The following is a 22,585-nucleotide window of genomic DNA, read 5'->3' as shown; positions in this document are numbered from 1 at the left end:
AGGTTTACAACCTTTGAAGGAAAGGGCTCAGCAGAGCTGAAGCAGGGTAACTCATTCAACACCAATCAAAACACATTTGAAGCCTGACTGCAGGAAGAACCGTTTAAGAAACTGTGTCAAGGTAGTAGTTCTCCCATCTCCTCACTCTGTTAATTGCTACCTTCCATCTGTTTGGGGTCATCTTCTCTATTCCTTTAACAATCATGTCACTGAAGAGGATACACCTATAGGAGTGGGTCCTCTCAATAGACCTCAGGGCAAAGTCCTTCCTGTTGTTTATAATTAATAAACCATTTCAAAGAAGACCAGGTGACATCCATAGGATAGAGATACTTGTAAGATGAAGGCACAACAAGAAACTCATGGCCATTGGCTCTAGCAACTTCAGGGCAGCACTCAGTGCTGGACATGTAGATCACTGGTGGTACTGGCAGCAGAGTTCCCGTCTCTGGCTCTTGCCATCTTTTGCCCCCCCATGCATCAGCTGTGTTTTATCCCTCGTCACAATTATGCACTTCCCATAGGATGTGCTCAAAGATTTACACAACTCCTGAAAGACACCATTCTGCTGATGGATGGGCAGTTCACCTCTTAATTGCGGTTTGTACCTCCAGGGCACCCACCCTTGGCAGCTGCCAGCGTGAACAAGTGTCTATACCAGCCAGCACAGGCTGGCCTCCTCCGCTATTTTTTCTCCTGATATAAGACTCTCTGGAATATGTTTCCCCTAAAAAAATGGTGTTGAAACCGTTAAGATGCAGAGTCCTCAGAGCTCTTAGATACTGTAGGCACTGCCTCTTTGAAGCAGTATCAAAGCAGCCCCTGCAAATTACGTGCCTGAGGAGCGGATTTGCAAAGCGCTGCATGTTGGTGTCTCAGGGCTCGTGAAGGATGCTTGCAGGGCTCAATGCGCCTGTCACCCTGGTGTTACTCCACGATGTCACACCCACCCAGCAGCAGCAGCAGCAGGGGCTTCCAGGTGGCTGATCAAAAGGCATCTTGGAAAACAATGGTCCCACCAGGCTGGGTAGGCTGCAACTGTGTGGCTAGCAGCTTCTGGCATCAGGACATTGCTCATCTTGAACATCATGGTTCCTTCTCTCACAGCACTGGGTGGGTGCTTGGGCCCTGTGTACATATGTGGGTTGGCCAAGCACTGCCGAAAGGGGTCCAGAGGGATGGGGATGTGGAGGAAGGAGCTGCCCAGAGTCAGCATGGAGAGTGAGCCAACGTTTGAGCTTTGAGACCAGTGGTAGAAACCATTCCCTCCCTCCCTGGCAAGTGTGTGGCCTCATGGAAGATGTGGCCTTGAAATCCCCCTGGGTGGAGGAGGGGGCTGAAGCCCAAGTATCTTGTTATGGGGGGGAAGGAGGACCTCTGGACCCTCAAACGAGCCTCTGTGACAGGCAGGCCCAATCCCGGCAGTGTCGTAAGGTGCTGCCTGGTGCCCAGCACCCAACAGCACAGCAGCCTGTGCGAGGTCTGCCATGCTCAGCCTGCCCAACTCCAGGCTTTGGAGGGGGAAGAAATAAGTGATGCATCAGAAGTCACTTCAGCATGAGCTATTTTTAGGAGTAATTTGATTTCTAGAGTCCTCTTTGGTTCCCACTTTGTGCACGGCTTCTCCATTTTGTGCTGGCCCTAGTGACAAACCCCTGAGAGACCTGCACTGAGCCTGACACCAACACCATCACCCCCTCCAAGGGTGAGCAACACCTTCAGAGAAACGGAAGGGATGATGGGGGAAAAAGAAAATTGCTTGTGTGGTGTTATGTGAACACACAGGCTGAAATGAAGGTCAGAGCAGAAGGCTGGACAGGTACCACCCTGCTGCCATAGCAAGTCAAATGGCGGCACAGGAGCACATGGCAAAGCGAGGGCTGCAGCCAGCCTGGGGAGACGGGAACAGTCAGGGGAAGATGTGTGTGTGTGTGTGAGAGCATACGTGTGTGTGTGTGTGTGTGTGTAAGAGCATATGTGTGTGTGAGAGCATACGTGTGTGTCTGTGCACAGCTGCAGTGAGGGCAGCAAGTGTTTGCCTGAGGAAGGTTGTGGAGCAGCAGAAAGTGAAAACTATTTTGACCCATCTGGTTTCTTACCTGTCCCTCCTCCTCCCTGCAGATGCACACACAGAATTTTACCACAGGAACAAGCTTGTCAGTACAAGACTGTTAAATTGCTCTCACTTAGCTGTACCTACAAGGCTGGGAGTGAATGCTGGCAGCATCGTCAGCCTGCCAGATGGGCTGAACAGCACAAACGTGTCAGTCTGATGATGGCATGCATTTCCTAGCCCACCTCTGAAATTGAGATACCCCATGGTCCATGTCATCCCCTCTGGAACAGTTTTTCTTCCCCCTAACACAGTGGGAAACTCTGTGAAGTCAAAAAATATCTGAAGATGAGCATGGCCAGTGGGGTCTAACTCAGCTCTCTGGATGCTCTCCTTGCTGAGGCAGATGAGTGATGGGGCACATCATGTTAGCAGCATCAAGTAGAGAGCAAAAGTCTGAAAATTTGATAGAAGGGTATACCCCCAGAAAGAAGCCTATATGGTTTGTTAGCCAGATGCAAAATGATGCCAGATTCAGACTGTACACATATGAAGAAAAATCCTTGAATATGCGGTACATATTCATATGAGAATACAACATAAAATAATATTGACTCATCTCTATTAGCATTTCACACTGTGGTATACCTTTCTCTTTAGCTTTTGTCCTTAATAAATGTATACCAGAAGCATAACCTGACATTCATAGTCCTACTGGAGTTATTGGGTACTTATTATTTTTGAAAAGTGGACATGTTTAGAGGCCTGATTAGGGCCTAAGGTCCCCTAAAATGCTGATTTAAGGACGTCACTGCTCAAGAACTGGATGTGAAGTGTCCAAAGAACTACCTGTAAAGAAATCTTATTGCCTAATTCTTCTTCGTGCCTGTGACAAGCATCCCACCCATGACATCCACTGGAACCAGAAATCATATTCTCTGTTATCTAAATTGAAGGTAATTTCCTTGTCTCCCCTCCAGAGAGGATTTACTTAATTGTCCATGAGTTGGAGCACGCCATCCTTGAGATAGACACAAAAAGGGCACCTCGCTTTTGTTATTCTTGCTTCCTAGCTACCTTCTGATTGTGAATGGACACCAGTAGGAAACAAGCCAGGGGAGCAACTGTGATGATAGCATCCAGGCAGCGTCCCCGGATTGTGGTGGTGCATTTCTTTCCCCCTCTCCACGCTGATTTACGAACTCGGGAAGGCTCGCTAGGCCTTAGCATAAGGGTACAAAAGTGAGGTAGGGCTTCCCCTCTCCTTCCCCATCCTCTCTTCCCTCTCTGGGTTTGTCCCTGAGGCCTCCTGGCCATATCAGGCTAAGGATGGCTCTAACACTGCCTGCCTCGTCCCTCTCAGACCTGCCCCTGTCACCAGTGGCAAGCAGCAGCTCTGTGCTCTTGTCCCCTCCAGGCTGCCCATGGGCTGAAAGCCGTGGTGCCCAGCCCATTTGTGTGCTCTGAGACTGCGCCAGGAGGCAACCCGCAGCACAGCAGCAGCAGTCAGGAGATGTGCTGTAAAAGCACGTCCTCTTCTGAACTGGACCACACGTGTATAATGCTGGGGATGCCCAGGAAAGTTAGGCTTGATGTTCCTCGGTTTGGACCCCTATAGCGAACAGTCGTGAAACTGTTGCTCTATCCCTCCATGCTTTCGTGGTTTTGCAGCATCAAGGCAAATGCTGAGTGACAAAGACAGGCTGCTGCTGTAGGCTGAGAGCTTGTCTGTGCTTTCATGTGCTGATGAAGGGACTTAGCAAGGCAGGTGAAGGAGGTGCAAACTAGCCTTTCTGCTTGCGAGGCCTTAGGCACGGGCAAGGTCTTCTGTTACTGTATGGTGGTGCTGTCTCAGAAGAACATGGTGATGTTCTTATGCTGTCAGGTGGCATTACTGTGCGTGAGTCTCTGGCTGGCCCTGGCTCCTTCAACCCCCATGAACTGGTCTGAGCCTAACTGATTATGATAATGCAGCTGATATGTAGTGAGATGGGAGGGATGAACTGCTTTCATGTTCTTTTCAGAGTAACTAGTTGAGAAGTGGATTCTCCTCTGTCCCATTCACACGTATATGACATAAACCCACCTTGTCAACATGCTTCAAAAACAGTTGTTCATGGTTCCAGCGTCTCAGAATCATTTAAAAACTTGGGCAGCAAAAATAAGCCACTGGGCTGAGACACAAAAATATGTATTTTATTTCCCATGCTACCTTTAGTCTGCTGTGTTACTTTTTGCCTCTTTCCCCTCCCAGCCCATGTCTACATAGCCAGTGAGCACTTCAGGGCAGGGACCTTTCCTCCTTTTGTAATTTTAGACTTCTGATGTTCCCTAGCAAGGCCACACAGTGCAAAATGTCTGGGCATAGCCCCTGCCTCAGAAGTGCATTTGGGAAAAGGCATTTCCAATTGCTCTCTTATGCTTCAGCCATTGCACCAGAGTCTCCTGCTCTTGCCCCGCTGCCCTACCAGCAAGACCTGCTTCTGGCAGTAAGGCAGTGCCCTGAACGTTGAGTTTTGGGCATCAGTGCTGGGGCCACCCATCTTTCTCCACCACCCCCAGCACATGCAGCCATTGCTCCCAGCATCCCACACACAGGGCACTGGCCGTGGGTTGTACCTGCCCCCCCCTCCAGTGTTTACGGGTGTGGGAGAGTGGGCTCAGTAGGATGTGGAGCATTTCACAGAGATGCCCAGGCTCAGTGGCCTCCTGCTCCCCTTGGGAAGGAGGTGGGAGGGCTGGTCCCTGCCTGCTGCCAGCTCCTCCATCACTGCCTGGGTACACAAGTGGGGGCTGAGCAGTGACCCCACCCCAAGGCACTTTTTTGGTGCTTCACCAAATTCCATTGTACCACTTAGCTAAATAACAAATTTACCAATTACCCATGAACAAAGTCCCTATTAATGAAGCAATTAGGATACCAATTATCAGTTACATACCAATTACCCATTTCATTAGTAATTATGTTATTAGGCTACCAGTCACCACATTCAATATGCGAGCTAAAAATTATCACAAACCCTTTATTTTAAAATACCAAATAAAACCATAATGAAATACAGAACATAATGAAATACACATAAACAGTAGGCATAATGTTAGGCAAAGAGTGGATGTTTTTACTGCTGTATTATATTACATGTAGCAGCTAAAATTAAGTTGCTATTTTTGAATTTAACATTTTATTTTTATCTAAATAAAATGTTTTGTAAGTTTGAAATTTTTTTTTCTAAAACCAACACTTGAGAACATTATTCTACAGGGAATTTGGTTCTCTTCCAGTCTTACATGGAGTGAGAAAAATTAGGATTCTTTTTCTAACAAATACAAATACCATACCTAATTTAAATAATCTATTTTCCCTCCTAGCTGTCCAATGAAGTCCTGAACACTAGCTAAAGTCCCATGCCAAAGTAGTATTTCTGGTATCATACAAGACTTTCCAAAAGTGTTTAATTTTAGCTCTTGATCCTTGATGGAACCAATAAGAGAAGCGCTTGCCAAAATCAGAGGTGGCCTCAGGATGGAAACAGGAAAAGGTGGAAACTTCAGAAAATAAATTAAGCCAATACCTAAAGTAAGAGCCCTAAACTTCTCAGAACAGAGCTAGTACAACTGTTGGCAGTTTTCTGCAAAGACTGGCAAGACACCTTGTGAAAATGATGAAATTTGGCTTCCAGCATTAGGGACTCTCTGCCAAGGTTGAGCTTATCAGCCTTCCCCTTGGTGGCATCACAGTCATGGCTTCTGCCTAAGCACGGCCACTATTTCAGGCGGAAATACTTGGCCATCTATTGCCTGGACTCTGTAGGAACGGGCTATCTTTAGGAGTTGAAGCTTCTTATCAGATGTGGTTGAAACTGTATGTACACACATACGCATCTGCCTGAGGTGGGGAAGAAAAAACGGAAGGCAAAGCTTCAAGGCCAAGGGGTTGGCATACATGGGTGTGTCTGGGTCTGGGAAGGGGACAGAGACATTAGGTCCGTTACCTGAGTGGTCGAGGTCTGATTTTAGCTCTCAGTGCAGGAGGTAGAGCCCCTGCTGCATGGTGAGCCCAAGGAGAGGAAAGGCTCACCTCACCTCCACCCCAGACTGCCTGCAAGAGCTGATTGCCTGTTAGGGTGTGAGCAGGAATGGGCTCGTCCCCACGGGGACACCAAAGGGGACATCAGTAGACTTCTGTCATACATCAGCAGTGAATTAGTTTTCAGAAGCATGGTTTGCAGGGAGGCAAAGAGCACTTCCCACGGCTGTGGAGTTCACCCTCCAGCCTAGCGCTTCCCTTGCATCAGCCCATCCAGAAAAGCAGCAGCCACTGCTTCAGGAGGTGAAATTTCACTGCACAGAACCTGGCGTGGGTGATGGATGTCTGAAACCTGTATCTAACACTCAAAATGGAAAGAGAGATTTGACTCTGCTTCCTGACACTGTTGCATGACTGGAAAAATTGATAAACTGGGTATGCAAAGCAGGAGAAATTGTCACTACTGCTAGAAGTCAGGCTAAAGTCTCCTCTCAATGCTGGCACTGGGCAGCAATTGATCCTTTTCCAAAATGGACAGTGATACTCACCACCTTCTGGAAAACACCCACACTGGGTAGAAGGAACAAACCTGGAGCTGCAAATGTTTTTTCAACCTTCAAAACACCTCTCATTTTTCAAATCTGAATAGCTGAGCTGCAGCAATGGGACCATGGCTACTGAGTGCAGTCAGGAGAAGTGAGCATAAATAGTTGATCCTGGCTCAAACTGAGCAGTTATTAAACCAGACACGGTAATGAAGCCAAAGGCAATGGGGTCCAAAACTAACTCGACTGCCTAATTGGCCTCTGCTGGAGACAGCGTCTGGGGAATATGCACCTATCCAAAAAAGGAGATGTCTGTGTTGGAAAGCTGAATCTCTGGAATTCAAAGAAGTGTGGAAAGCCAAGAGTGTGGTGTGGATTTCATCTTGGCTATCAGCTGGAAGTATCAGCCTTGGAACATGTCTTATGAGATCAGGCTTTGGAAACTCCCTTTAAGGATATGGCCCACATGAAGTAAATAATTTCCAGGCAGTTGGCTTGGACCAAACAGTGGCAAAACCCCATAATAATAACACTATATGATGGCAGAAAAGGATACGTTAAAAAAAAAAGAGAAAGAAATCACAGTAGCAAATCATGAAGCTACAGATAGAGTAAAAACCTGCTTAAGAAAAGTCAGGAAATGATGTTTCCTAGGGTACAAAATTGTTGAGAACTTTTTTCCTATCAGTAATGAAAAGTAAACACACAAAGCAATATAAAGGAGGCTGAGTGGAACCAGCAACACCCACCCCACAGGCATACAATTTTATAGGGTTTCATTGGATTTTTGCCTCTATAACAAAATGCCTTAAAGTTCTCAGAGTATCTGCACCACCAGTTTCCAATCCTTTTGATTTGCAGACTCCAGAGCTTTTTCCAATGAATGCATGGACCAAATGTAGCAAGCTGAAGCCCACTGCCAACATTTGCCTCTCCACAGCTGCCCACCTTGGACCCCTGTATGCCAGGGCTCTACAGGACATGGATTGAACACCCCTGAGCCGTGTGGTCGGAAAACCCCTCCTTCTTGTGTCTGCTGAGGCTTGGTGGCCTGCAGAAGACACCGTAAAACTACCACGGTACCCCTCTTCTTACTGTCTACCACCCATGGAAGCAGCAGGGGCTGAGGGCTCGGTGGGATTTCAAGGTGAGGGGGTTGGCACTAAACGCTGAAGGAATATGTTGGAGGCTATTGACACACCAGTGGCACAACCCCAAGGGCTACAGCTGTGGTTTATCACCCCCGATGCTGTCCAGGTGGGCCCTGAGAGGGATCCTGGAGAGACGTCAGGATGTCTTGGCCCTCCTCATTGTCCTGGGCTATGGTAAAGGGCTGACATGCAGGAAGAGAGCTGCTGAGAAATGCACGACCGCTGTCAAAAACTTGCTGCAGACCAAGCCTGCCGAGCGAGCAGACAAGTTCACGTCTGACACGTGCCTCCAGACCCTTGAAATAACCTTCCTTCCAGAAGGGCCGGACATGGGTCAGCTTGCCTCCGCCTCCGGGTGCCCGGCATGGTGGTGAGGGTGGACATAGAGGCTGTAGCGGCTGTTTCTGCTTGCAGAGTGCACATCCAGTGGGCTCACTGACAGCTCCGACCCCCCAAATAAGTGAATGAATAAATAATAACAGCAAACAGGCACACCAATAGTGCCCCAGCTGGAAACGTACTGGCCCTGCTTGAAGCAATAGCAATGCAAAGGAAGGCCTTCCATTCTCCTGAGAGAAAAGCCATAAAAACACAAGATAGAAACAGCAATGAAGGAGCTAGGCCAGCAAGGACTTGATTTCCAGCCTCTTCTCCAAAGGCCTGGGGCTGAAATAATGTAGGTTGCACTCCAGTACCTTCACAGCTGCATGTGGGAAGCTTGCACAAGACCGCTGTGCATCTGTCCTGGCACAGCTCCTCATTTCTTGCTTTCATGAACGAAAAATATCCCTGTTTAGGCTCTGTATGCACAACAGAATGATAATAAAAAGAAACGATTTTCATACATTCCTCAGGACTGCATCTGTGCTCGGCACCTCAGACCCAGGGTTGTATTTGCTGTCCTGCCTTTGCAGCTCCAGTAAGGCGGTGCTGTTGATAATAACGAAAGTGTCTTTGCTCTCCTTTCCTGGAAGCTCCACTTTGCTTCTCTGAGGGTTAAGCTTCCCAGAATAGAGATAGTCAATGTAGTTTTCAGGCTTGCTGGAAACAATATTGCTGAGCATCATGACAAAGAGAAGAAAGCCAAAAAACCCAACGATGATGAGGATATAAAATGAGGCCATTATCTCTTCTTGCATCTCCAAGGCTGGGTTGCTGAAATTATTGAACCGAAGGGTCTTCTTTTGTTCGACAAACATGTGGAGTAAATTCTGCATGACCAAACTGCTGTTTGTGTGATTGCTGAAAGCCATCTTATGCTTCCACTCTGGCTGCAAAAGCTAAGCAAAACAAAGCAAAACAAAAGAACCAACTTAGCTGCTTAATGCACATCTGTCCTTTCGTATTTTCTAGCTCAGGTCCTTCACACCATTTCCTCTCCTCTGCTGTGTAGCTAACTGCGCTCGGCTATCCTCTAGCAGCACGTCTTGCATGCAGAGAGCCACGGTGAAGGCCAGTGGCAAGTTAGTGCAAGAATTCAGAGAATCAAAAGCTGTTGCTCTCTGCATGAAAGATGTACATGTACATGCATGCACGGGCACATGCTATTACTTTAGGCTGACTCGGTTTTGCTGGTGACGTAGTGTCAAAATCAGGACATCCGAATAACGCTGACAGTTCCAACAACTATCTCAATGGAAACAGAATGACTCGTTCTTAGGTACCAGTATAATTCAAACAATAACACTGCTAAGGGAAGAGGAGAATAATACTGGTATTATAGCCCTGGCTCCTGAGTGGAAGGGCCGTTCGCACTAAATCATCTGCAGTAAAACCTGCTGAATTGAAAAAGAGCTGTGGGAATGAACTAAATTAATCCAAACTGATGTAAATTTGTTATCTTGCTGAGAAGGAAACCTGAGAAATTATTTTCTGCCAAATCATGTTTCTTGAGGTTGTCTTCTTTTTCTTTATGAGCTTTTTTCAAAGTCACTTTTAGCACAAGAGGAACTTAAATCATTGCTTCTAAGCAAACCACGAAATCCTTCCATTCTGAAAAATTTCAAGATAAAAAGTTTTGACTCCATCTCCCGATCCCACATCCAAAAAATAAGCTTTTGCTTTTGGCAGCAACAATTTTCCAATTTTGATACAAATCTATGTATAATTTTTGGTTCTCTGAAATCCCCTTCTTTGGGAAGTATGTGATAATCTTAGAAAAGCTTTGTGCAGATCTGCCTGTGAGGTCTTGCCCAGCTGTAAATAGAAACCAAGAGTTTCATCCCAAACATGCAACTTTTGCTAACTTAAAGTCATTCACTTTCCTTGTTGTAGTTTTCCTTGCTTTTCAGCCAGCGCTGATTAACATGTGTAGGTCTCCTCTTGCAAAGGGTCTGTACGAACTGAGGCTGCAACCCCATGTGTTGCAACAAGAGCTTTGGTGATTTACAATACCTGAGGATTTAACTGACCCCTTAAATCTCATCCAAGAAACCATTTAAAGAGCTAGATGTGAATAACAGTATAAAAAGCTTTTAAAAATTTCTGATGGAGACTAGAGAAAGCTCCCTCAGAGCAGCTCTGCCTGTCAGTCACCCCAGAGACACTTGGCAGTATTAAAATGAGGGCTACCCTTGGAAAAGATAGTGGCCTGAACCTCAGGTGAGGGCAGCCTCCTTTCCTTTCTCATCCTCCTTGCAGGTACGGGTGTCAGGACATGTTTTATCTTCCCTCCTTGTGCTTGACACTGGGATGTTCACTACTCCTGACTCAGGAAAGTCGGGCATTTCCTCTCCGGTCCAGCTAGGATGATCCCATCACCAGACCACTGAAGTGCTGATTGGGTGTCTGAAATTGACTGAGCATCCTGGATGATTAAGGTTAGCTATTCCTGGTTAGGTTTCCTCCTTCTTGCAACTATTACCTTTTAATGAATGTGTTTACCCTGCTGGCTGGGTTGTGACTGGTCTGCCTGGAATCTATTAATAGCCAAATAACCACGACGGGTGGCTGCGTGAATCGAATGCAGAGCTTACGTGGGACCCATTTGCAGAGGCGTGTGGAGATTTACAACCACAGCACGGGAGTTGGAGATCTACCAGGGGAATATAATGAATTGCAGCAACAGTGGGGGTGTGGGACCACACGGTTCAGGTAGAGTATAGCTTTTAGCTAACCAGGATTTTTTGGTCTGTACAGAAAAATAGAAAGGCAAAATTCCTTCCAGATTCCAAGCCAGATACAAGTAAACTGCCTGTAGATTACAAAACCCCTCTCTGCCTCAGCCCAGTCTGAGTACATCTACTTGGCTGCAGTAGAAATCAGTGATCACAATACTCCGCAGAAATGAAACCTGTCTTGGTGTTCCCCTTTGAGAGGGCACAATGTGAAAAAAGTGATCTATACCTTGGCTGAACACTAGGTGAAAGTTTTATTCTGAAAAAGATTTAGTGAAAGTAAATTGACTTTCTGATAACAAGATTTGCTCTGTTGCTCCCCAAACGCCCATTTCCCTTTTCTGCCTCTCCAGCCTATTCTGCTGTACTGGCTGTCCTGGCTTTTGTGGCTAATGCCATGATGAGCTACAAGACACTGCGGATGACCAAAGTTCAGAGATATACCAATGGTCCTTACTCTTCTTGATAGATGGACTTCCTAACTTTCTGCAATCCCACTGAAAAAGAACCCAAACAACCCATCCTCTTTGCACCCCCAGACTATCCTGTACCCAGTTGCCAAAAATATACTCATTTGCTATCATCTAAAAGTCAAGCTAAGCTTTGAATGCTCTTATCCATGTTTATTACTTCCAGTGCCTACAGCTGCCTGCATTTTGTTGAAGGGCTTCTTCTGCACTCATTGTATTGCTTTATGGACCACCTCAAGCACTGCTCCAAACCCCCGGAGACAGGACAGTAGCTACATGGACTGTCCCTCTCATGTTTGGGAAGATGATCTCCGGTTGGGAACCGCAGCTCCATGCTGCCCTTTGGAGTCTCTTGGCAGGGGCTCCCCGACTCCTGCCCCCACAGGAGTGGGGCTGGTCCTTTAGCGATGTGTACAAACTGTTGCGGTTTCAAAATTGAATACAAAAGCATAGTGTTTTGACACACAGTTCCTCAGACACTGCTTTCTAAGGAATACAGTATTTTCTGCTCTAGAACAGTGGAACTAGTTAAATGTTGGACTGGCACTTAAATTATATGCAAGTGTGGGTATCGCTGAGCCATGTGTCACTTCACTACATTAACATCCTATCTGTACCAAAAACATTTAAGGGGGAAAATATGCATTTATGCTTTTCAAACAGTTTTCCCTCCCATACAAAATACAACAGAAAAACAACATGACAGGTACCAATCCCCAGAAAATAATAATGAGAGGCTTGAGGCAAATGACAAAACAAGCCAGAAGGGCAGAGTATCGCCCGTTACTTTAACGGCTGACTAATTCTCCTTTGCCCAGGCACACAGTACACTGGAAATTTTTATCTGGCAGGCTGTGGGGGCCAAGCACAAATGCGATGCTACTGAAAGGCAGAACCTGAGTATTCACCCCAAAATGAGAAAGAAATCTAGGGTAGGATCTGCCTTTAGTTGCAACTAGAGGAAGGATCAGTGGCTGCTGTTGTGCCACACCAGGCCTCTAGGAGGGACAAAACAGGCTTCAGATGGTTTTGTCCAAGTAAAGCTGTGTGTCATTTGTCTGTGTATACATGCACACTCACCCTCCCCAACACACACCCACACACACAGACAATGCTGGAAAGATACTGGGATGTGACATCAGCACTCCTCCAGGCTTCAAACATTGGCACTGCTACCTTTCCCCCATCATCATATTAGATACACAGGTTAGAAATCAGCCTTTTTTTCCATGATGGGATTCATCCCTTTTCTACCAGCTCCCCTCTTCACTGCTTTTCCACAAGCTATGGATTGTTTTTCCATTTTGACCATTTTCCCTGTGTGTGCAAAGGTGTGTCCCACACACATCAACTAGAGATATACATCACTATTGTCTGTCTCGTAAGTAGCCATAAATACATGCACACAGATATGCGTGCATAAACTTCTTCTCTCCCTACACATACAAACACATGCTAAAACATAAAAACACCCACAGAGCTACTTGTATAATGTCATATGTAGCTATTTTTTTAAAAAATGACTAGTAGCTTGAGTGTTAAACAGAGCTGATTTTCAGAGAACAGCACTTTAGGGAAAAAAAAAAGGTCCAGGAAATGTATCCAAAATAATGGAAAAATGAAAATTTAAACCAGTGCCTACTTATCACAATGTAGAGGAAGTTGCAGATTCCCCAGGAACCGTAACAACAGCTATGAAATGTTATACCTATCAAACGGCTTACTTACATGCAGACCTGGCTCTGTCCTGGGAGCAGCACCTCTTTCAGCTGTCAGGCTTGCTCCCAGCTGACCAATGCATTTAACTATTTAAGGAGCATAGGAGAGGAGTGGCTTCTGCTTCTTGCCTCTAGCAAGTAATCACAGGCACATTATGTATGAGGGAGTGTCAGCAAAGCAATGTGGTAACAGGATACTATGGGCCTGTGAGGCTTCTGCTACATGGGGGCTCTATGCAAGTGGCCGTATATGTTCCCTTATCATGCAGGGGATCAGAATACCATGGACGAGGACTCATTTGCCTCATCCATGGGCAAAATAAACCATAAAGGCTGCTGTGGGAGGATGCTCGCTGCTGGTCAGAGCCCCTGTAAGAGTAGATTATGGCCCTGAGGTGATTTTTCGTTATTCATCATAGATCTGTCATTTTTAAAGTCAGTGACTCTCAGAAGTGGGAGAGAAAATAGCAGTGTCCTAGTGCCCCCCAGATGTGTTTGGCTGATGCCATCTCGTCATGCCAGAGGAAAGAGGCTACGCAGTTGTGCCTCCTTGTTCAGTGCACACCTACATCCCTGCTTGTCCTGCTTTACCCTTCTGGTGAAAGGATGGGGAAAGAAAGTAGCCAGGAATGGGAAAGAGGATGCTGGATGAAGCAACCTTGCTATCTTTCATCTTGCGTCCTCCTGCCCCAACCTCTTATATCCTGTTCTGCCAGCTGGGCATGGGTGTTTTATTCCATTCATACACCATGGCAAAACAGCACGAGTTACACCCCTTCACAGCCAAGTCCCCTTTCAAGATCAACACATAACACCAGCTGTGGCTTGCAACATCTCTAATTTAACTCAGACTTTGCCATGGGAGCCACAGACGACTGCTGGCGTGGGGTTACTTTGTGCAACCAGAACAACTGAAAGCAGATGAGAAAGGAGGAGAGCTCAAGCTAAAGCCAGCTGTTTTTCCTTCCATGAAAAGCAGGAGGGAGGAGGACTGTGAAAGGTGAGGGTAAGCAGGGCCCCACTACAGCAGGGTATGTCTTCCTTCAGGAAGTGGCAGCAGCTATTGCCATTAAATTGTGGTCAGACAGATTCATAAATCTTGCTGTGGGACTCGGTTCAAACTACTCATTTTTTCACGTCTAATCTTTGCTGGATAACATACAGTGCTTTGAAAGTATCAGCAGCTCATTAGGCGAGCTGCACCTTTGGCTAACAAATGCAGAAATAGGAAGAAAACCAGAAGCAGGGATCTACTGGTTGGAGGAAAGGACACCTGAGGGCTCCCAGGCAGCAAGGACAATGGGGAAAGAGAGGTTTGGTAAACTCTCACGTATGCCTTCCCCCACTCATGTATAACCCCTATTGCTGCCAGATTGCTGGAGCTGTTTTACAACTAACCCCCAGCTCTTGGAGCAAAATGGGGTGCTAAGAGTATTACTGGTTTAAAGCCACCATCCCTCTAAGAGCCAAAACCCAGCGGAGAGCACGAAACGCCAGTAGGCCCGTCTGGTCTTGCACCGGACAGAGCCAGAGACCCAGGCTGGCTGTGAATTGAGCTGGCAGGACACGACGCATTGCCCGGCGGAGATGTCGGCGAGGGCCAGGGAGCGGCGTAGCTGGGTCAGCACGGCCCTACAGCACAGGTAATTAGCTGGCTTCTCTGCAGGGCTCATCGGATTAGACCCAGTGCTGTACTGACGTTGCTGTCTTGTTTCTGAGGAAGCGTGGTCAGAGCTAGGGAAAGATGAGCCTCACACCTTGTTCATTTTGCCCCATCAAGTATAGTTCCTTTGAGGCTCCTGTCCCCACCCCTCTACCTAGCTGGAGCATGGAAGTGGAAAACCCACCTGTCTTCATACCTCTTCCCTAGATTTGATGGTCCTTCTTCTTGGAAACAAAATCAAATGGAAATGTAAAAGTGTAAACACTGATAACAAGCACCTTGGGGATGATGGCCATCTGATCACCTGCACAACATGGGAGTATGAGCAACACAGGCTCAAGCGTACACCAGAGGTGGGATTTGTTTCACTGCCTGGGACTTTATGGGGAGCTTCCCTACTCAATGGGGAGAGACAGATAGACCTGAAGGGTGATGAGTCCATCCCTCAGCACAACGTGCCCTCAAGAGGAGCTTGCTTTCTAATGACTGTGATTAGTGTCAGCCTCTAAACTGATGACAGTAAAAGTGCTGTGAGATGGACTCCCCCCCCCCAACCCCCAGTCATACCAAGGCAAAGGATGTAGGATTTCTACTTGTCCTTCCCAAGGCAGGAGAACAAGGATCCTGTGTCACCCAGAGGAAGAATCCGGATACCATTCCCAATAACAAAAATGAAGGAGCTGGGGTAGCGTAAGATGTCCAGGCAAGGGGGAGGGCAGAAATTATGGCAGTGCGTCACAGGACTGGGATCCCATTGCAGCGTGGATGGAGAGAGGCATGCAGCCACAACCATGTCCCTTGACCAGGAACAAGCACTCACCACCTGCCTAATGGTGACAGCCTCCTTCCTCCACCCGCAGCCCTGGAAGTCTGTGCCAGTGCCAGGTGGCACCTTTCTTTTAAAAGGAATGAAGGATGAGGGAACAGGTTTGGACCATGAACATAACAGCAGGGCCAGAATAAGTACTTCTGACAGTTTTTCAGTGAAGGCATATGGACCCCAGAATGAGCTGGGAAGTTTCCATCAGCTTTATAGGAGATAGGCCAGGGCACACCAGCTGAAGATCTGATTCTCTTATTACTGAAGTTTCATTTTTTTAAAAAGATAACATAAGGGAATAATACACATCAGCAAGGCTATTTTAGTCATATTTTTGCACAAATATTGGATTTTAGAGTGTTGCCAACTCTATAGTAAGAATTAAAGCCCTGGAAGGGGTTTAGGAACTGGTGGAAATCGAACTAATCTCCGTGCTTCCCCTCTTCCAGGACCAAGGACACCTGGAAAAGCACATATAGTACATAACCAAGACAGGCAACAGGTCTTTAAAATCCTGTGGGTTGGAATGAGCCAGGAACGGAAGATTCATCGTGCTATTGAAGTGCCTGGACAAGCCCAGATGACCTTCAGACTTGAAGCATTTCCCATGCACACTTTCCTCTGGAGCATGCTAGCTTGTTTTCCATGCTCTCACCCCCCTGGGTTATAAGGTGGATCATGTCTTCAGGTGATATTTCCTGTTGAGCCAGGATGGCCTGCCTGCCTTGGAGGAAGTGGGATGAAGGAATGTCTGGATCTAAGATGAGCAACGGATCATTTCTCACGTGGCCAAGTCCTGCAAACAGACCACACTGGTCATCTGGGACAGTGGGGTACTGAGGACCTCAACCCCATGTGGTTCCTTGCTCGCTAGCCCTGTGACTTCCTCAAAAAAAATCTAGGTCATGCCCTGGCAAGTACTTACTCCAGGAATGAACCATCCCCAAGACAGGGATGCTGAGGGGTGCCCCTTCCCCAGCAATCCTCCTGGGGGTTGCTGTTGGCTGGAGGGCTCCAAGGTGTCTCAGAGGCAGGCCTGGCTTGCCCATGAGGCAGGGCACAATGCCCGGGAGGCTGGCACGCTGCTGCAAGCACTGACAGGAGACCTGCTCTGTGGGGAGCTGGAGGACCCAGCACTGGCGGGGAAATACGTTGAGTTTGCAGAGAGTTAAGCAAAAGCTGTGGAGGATTTGCTAGAATACTGAGCTATTTTATGTAGAAACCCCCTTCCTAGGTCCCTGGTTGGGCAGAGTGATACTCTGTCATGTCCTTCTCCCAGCTGCCTCTCGGTGGTGGCTGAGTCACCTTGGCTTCCTAGAAGAGGCTGAAAAGGGACACTCACTCGTTGTGGCTGAGGGTGAGGGCTGCGGGTAATGGCCCCAGCGCAAGGCAGTGCATATTGCCTCTCGTGCAGGTCAGACCATGTCACGAATTGCATTGCCCAAGTTTCTGTGGCTGAGAATGAGCCAGAGCTTTCATTTTGCTGTTGCAATAACAGGCCTTGGGCTAGTCCTGGTTATCTGGTGACCTGTTTCTCTCTCTCAATGCTCAAGTGTAGGTGTGAGAAAAAGCTCGTCTGAATTCCTGAGTATTTATGCAAAACACTGTTGCAGCCCTGATCGTACACTGGGGCTAAGTGGAAAAAGCATGGTGCTTGCACATCTGTTCAGGGGTCTCTGGTCCATGCCCATGCATTGCACTGCAGTCACGTGGCTCACTCTTTCTTAACTGGTTTTTCCTACAGGACCTTTAGATACTCCCAATACTCCTCCTCAGCCATAGGGGCAAACCTTGAATAGCTACTTGCACATTGAGTACATCAGATGAAAGAAAAGAGCTTCTGCCTTCTGTGAGATAACGCAGTATGAGTCATATGGCAAAAATGATGTTATTAGACATTACATTATGAGTGATTCTGATGATAAAAGTCTAAGGCAGTTAAGTTTAGGCTCTTTGTTTCTTTCTTCCTTTTTTCTAGCTTTTCCAACATTTATTGGCTGATCCTTCCAAATGCGTTTAGCTTTCTCAGTACTCCAGTGTAGCAGACCTCCACAGCTTTTGCTGCTCTCCCACCATTCTCAGACCCTCCCTTTGCCAGGAAATTTCATTTTCTAATGCTGTCTGAGTGCTGCTGTGACCCCACATCACTGGGAGGCAGCTGTGGCAGCCAGTGCCGCCGGAACCTGTCCTCTTGCAACAGAGTGTGCTTCAGACAAAGGCATCGCCAAGCAGTGCAGACTCATCCCTGCTTCATCACTTGATTCTTTTCACGTGCAGGCTCTGTGCAGATGTAACTGCTTCAGGAGTCGGTTGTCTCAGAGCCACATCCAGGTTTTGCCACTTGTGACTCACCTACTGACAGTAAATTCTGGATATTGCCCCTTAATTGCACCTGTGAAGCAAAAAAGATCCACATTTATTGTGGTCCAATGTTCACGTTTTTGGCTCCTGTCCAAACACATGGTAATACGATTTGAGTAGTATCACCTTCAGGACAGCAATAAAAGCAATTGCCACTCCTATCCTGTGCTTCACATCCTGTTTCCACCACAGGCTACACACTAAGGAGCTCTTGCCCAGGACAACGTCACCCTGGGACAACCTGAGCCAGCCTGCGGCGGTGGCTGCTGGCTGATGGTGAACACCAGAGGACGAGCGGTGCCTTCCCCATAGGAGGAGGCAAACTGGAGCAGGAAAACTAAGCGTAGCAGTACATGGAAGACCGGCATAATCTGTGATGAATGCTGGAAATATCCATGAAACTTGGCAAAGACCTTTTTTTCTCCTTTGTTTCAGTCCTGATTGCATCAGAGTAGGTGGAAGAGGAGGGCACAGAGGGCTAGCAGCATTGGAGGAGAAGCCGTGTTTGCTGCCTTGTGACTGCAGCCACTAGCAGAGATGCAGCTGTGGCAGGGTGGTTACCCTTTAGGGCGTTATTTCTGGACCACAGCTGTGACGAGCTTCTCAGACATTGACCTTGAGTTGGACATTTCTAAAACCACAGGCTGGGCAGCTGTCTGGGATCTGCCCATAATGTCCCAAAAATGGAAGAAGGAGGTGTCAACAAAGGAGGAGTATTTGTGTAGGGCCAAATCTAGGGAGGGTACGGGTGGCACACACAGTGTGGCAGCAGGCCAGGTAGTTTGACAGGTTGCCCCATGTTGTCCCTGCCACTGTAATTGCCTGTTTCCTCTTCCCCCTCCCCTGAAGATTTCAAGATAAAATGTGTTAGCCTGAACCACCTGCACTGGGGTTTAACGTGTTTCCTCAGAGCAGGCCAGGAGCATGCACCCACGCAGCTGGCCACCAGCTGGTACACACTGGTCTGGTCCCTGCAGTAGGTGCAGGCTTGCCCTCCTCATTGAATGGAAATGGTAACATGGTACAAAACCGCAAACACCTCTGATAAACACATCAGGTTGCAACTTCCCTTTTCTCCTTTTCTAAAATTTCACAGACTGCTTAATTCTCTGCAAATCCCCAAGAGTGCCAACTGCTCCTGTGGATAAATAAAGAGGCGAACCCAGATGCAGGGTAATGCACCATCTGTGTCATTTCCCGCTGAAGGAATTTTGGGAGGGAAAAGAAAAGCTACCTGGAGCTGGAGGAAGGAAGGAAGGAAGAAAGGAAGGAAGGAAGAAAGGAAGGAAGGAAGAAAGGAAGGAAGGAAGGAAGGAGGGAAAGGCTGGTGGCACCAGTGTGGCTGTGATGCGCCTGGTACCCAGGTCCTGGGTGTCTTAGTGGGAGAGCTGGGAAGCAGGTCTGGGGTTTTGGCATGGCTGCTGGCCCCTGTGAGCAGCTACTGGATGGATTCATTGCCATTTAGCTTGCCCAACAATTGCCTCTGCTGTTATTTCAGTTATGCCTTGGCCTCCATGTGCTGTGCCACAAAATGCCGGATACACACCATGGCAAGGTAGTTCTGCTCGTGTTTTTAGACTACCAGATCACAAGGTATCAGTTTATATCATATAACACTGTTCTTCAGACCAGACCAGATCATTTTCCTCACAGGTCACACACTGGGATGTGGTGATGCCCTATACTATAGAGTGGTGTCCTTTCCTTTGACCCTGGTGAGTCCAAATCAGGGTGACATCCCGTTCCCGCTGCTGTCAATTACAGCACTGCCGTCAGCAGAGACATTATTGTTACCTCTACTCCTGCCCAAGCCTAGCGAGGGGGTTCTCCAGGGAGAAGAGCTGGCCCACATAGCCAGGGTGGACATCGTCATGTTCCCCTGGAGGTACATGGGAAAAGAGAGAAAAATAGGTCAGAAATCTGAGCCGGGGTAGTCTGCCCTTGAGATGCCTGGTGGTAACTTCAAAAGGCCTGACAAATTCTGCATTTCAGAGACTTCTACGAACAGAAATAAGGAGCAACATGCACATAAAGAAATCCAGAAGAAACTGTTTAATATGCACATGTTGGATTAAATCATTTGTTGTAAACAAAGACGACCCTGTCTCTGTTGCCTGTATTCTGCAGTGAGCTAGCCAACACTGCTGGGAATTTGGATTAGCACGCATCAGTATGTTTCTTATCTGCTTACTTTTATTCAAATTGCATTTTATTCTGTTACAATCTCATTCTCAAGGTCAGGATTTGGATGGAAAGACTGTTGGGCTGTTGCTGTTAAAGAGAGAGCTCACTTTTTTTTGAGGAGGAAATAAATAGAAGCACAGCAGAGGGTTAATTTTAGGTGTCAGTCCTGCCACAGGCTGCCTAAGGGTAAATCTCTGTGGCTCCTTGGCTGGCAGAGGGTGCCAGACTGATGAGTGTGCCAGTTTGTCTATTCCTGCATCATAACTCTTGCATATTAAGGTGAAAAATAAATAGAGGTATGGGGAGGATTTGATGTTTTTTTCCTCTGCTCTCTGCATGCAACTCAGGGCCAGATCCACCCCCGAGTCCCCGGGAACTGGATTGCTGGGAGTGAAGCTGCCGAGGCACCTGGGGGGCGAGCTCGGGATCTTGGAGAAGGGATCTTGCCTGCAGGTGCAGAGTTGGTATGAGATAATTGTTTGCACTCTTTTCCCAGATTCGTTTTGCATTGTTAGGTGGGAAGCTGATAATAAAGGCTTGAGAAAATACTGCCAGGGCAAAAAGTCCCATCAGATTGGAGGTCCCCAAGCCTGCTGTTGCCATGGGTCTGAATAAAGACCACAGGCTTGAGGCTTATATGCACAACAGTGAACCAGAACAGCTGCTGAATCAACTGTTCCCCTGACAAATTACCCTGCCACTCGAAGCTGGAGGTCACAAGGAAAAAGGAAATTGGAGCTCAGACTTTGGGAACAATGGGTTAGATCCTCCGCTGATATGGCTGCCTTTGGCTAAGGCAGAGGGATTACGGTCCCTTCTCCCAAGCGAGGATCTGTGGACCTGTGAGGGAGGCTGGGGAGGGAGGTCTGAAGGCCAGAGGTTGTGGTTTGGAGGGAAACCTGGAGAAGGGTGAATATTGCAGTGGGGGGGAGGCAGAAGAGATACTGCTAATGGGGCTGTGCCAAACGAGCATTACCTCCCCAGCAGGTAAGTGTCCTGTGCTGGACAGCAGCCACCGATCAACCTCTGATCCTCAGAATTAAATCAGAATGAATGCTCACAGCTGGGCTAATGAGCTATGGTTTTTTTTATATAAAAGTATGAAAGCTACTGCATCTAGAAACAAAATCAGAACTATCATATACTGAGAATCCATTTACTGGACATCGGTCAAAATCAAACAGTGTATTTCTGTGACGATCACCTGTGTTTTGGGTTGTGTGGTGTACCTGTCGTAAAACTGCTGTCACACTCATCAGAGCAATACTGAATTAAGCATTTTTTAGAGCAAGTGCTCTCACATGAAGGTGTCACATTTTATTTCGCTTGGCTCTTGGTCTTGGAAGGTCAGTGGCCCCTGGTCCAGTGTGTGGCTTTTGTGGACCGAGCAGAGGAATTATTTCGGTGATCCTGAGTGTGCGTCTGAAAATAATGTGCTGTAGCCCAACCAGAGGCTCTGGGCCTGCCTGAAGAAAGTATTACATTAGAGTCTTTGGCCTTAGTTCTGCTAAATCAGGTCAGATGGTCATAATGTTCACTTCTGGATTTAGCATTCATGCATTTTCCATCGATATTTATGTACATCTTCCCTTTTCTTTGATCTGAAGGACACCCGTGGGTGCAGTTGAAAGCTGGTGCTTTTTTTTAACTATCCTTGCAATCCCTGCCCTAGAACTACCAAGAATTAAGTCATTTTCTTGCCTATTTTGGCATGGTATTGACCTTTGCTTCTTGTCCTTCGAAGGCGGTTGACTGAGATGGTTTCTCTGCTTGAACACGTCCATGAAGCCAGCTGCATGGACAGCTCCAGTCTCAGGGAGCAGCCTCCTGTCCACCTCACCAGTGAAATGCAGCATGACCTTTCACAGCCTCCTCTGCCAAGCAATCATATTTGTGCTGGTCCCTTAAGCAATTTCTTGAGAAAGGCTTCGTGGAGGTTTCACATGCGTAGCTGATGGCTCCAGCTGGATAAAGAGATTAGGGAGTGAGTTTGGCATAGTGATAAGAACGTGTAAAAATGAAGCAGGATGCCATAGAAATATTATATAAGATAATTCCTGTTATCGGCTGTAAAGAATGTTCTGCTTGCTTCTGATTGCTCATATCTTCTATTTTTATCGGTTTCCTTCTGCTTGTCTTTGTGCACGTTTCCCGGTGTAGCAGGTCTGACCCAACCAACTGCAAATAAAGATAACACTGATAACTATAAAGTGAGGAGGGAGGGGAATTCAATTCAGACTTGCACACTTGGGCTGCCTTTGGCTGTAAAGTATTTTCCAGATGGACCACTTAATACTAGGGGTTTGATCTCTTGTACCTGCAGCTCTAAGGATTTCTGCTGTGTGTAATGAAAAGCCAGCTGCTGCAGATGCAAGTTCTCCATGAGATGGGAAATAAGAACCAGGGACCAAAGCTCTCCAGGGAGGTGAGAGGGGAGGGAAGGTTTTGCAGTGAAGGCAAAGGATGAGCTCTCAGTT

At 47.2% G+C, this 22,585-nt stretch overlaps 1 protein-coding gene and 1 long non-coding RNA gene across 2 annotated transcripts; one reads left to right on the top strand and one right to left on the bottom strand.

The window, feature by feature from the left end:
• Positions 1 to 1,689, bottom strand: C6H21orf140 (chromosome 6 C21orf140 homolog). The gene is given in 4 exon segments (XM_069785171.1): positions 1 to 286; positions 288 to 431; positions 434 to 719; positions 721 to 1,689. Coding segments are annotated over 4 exon segments (759 nt in total). The 5' UTR covers positions 867 to 1,689; the 3' UTR covers positions 1 to 103.
• Positions 1,690 to 9,999: 8,310 nt separating this feature from the next.
• Positions 10,000 to 18,085, top strand: LOC138685666 (uncharacterized). The gene is made up of 2 exons (XR_011325028.1): positions 10,000 to 10,595; positions 16,013 to 18,085. It is a non-coding gene; the product is annotated as an uncharacterized lncRNA (long non-coding RNA).
• The last annotated feature ends 4,500 nt before the right edge of the window (positions 18,086 to 22,585 follow it).

The sequence above is a fragment of the Haliaeetus albicilla genome, chromosome 6 (assembly GCF_947461875.1).
Source record: "Haliaeetus albicilla chromosome 6, bHalAlb1.1, whole genome shotgun sequence".
Taxonomy (NCBI): domain Eukaryota; kingdom Metazoa; phylum Chordata; class Aves; order Accipitriformes; family Accipitridae; genus Haliaeetus; species Haliaeetus albicilla.
The sequence above is the reverse complement of the archived record's forward strand: the minus strand, read 5'-3'. Positions and strand labels throughout refer to the sequence as shown.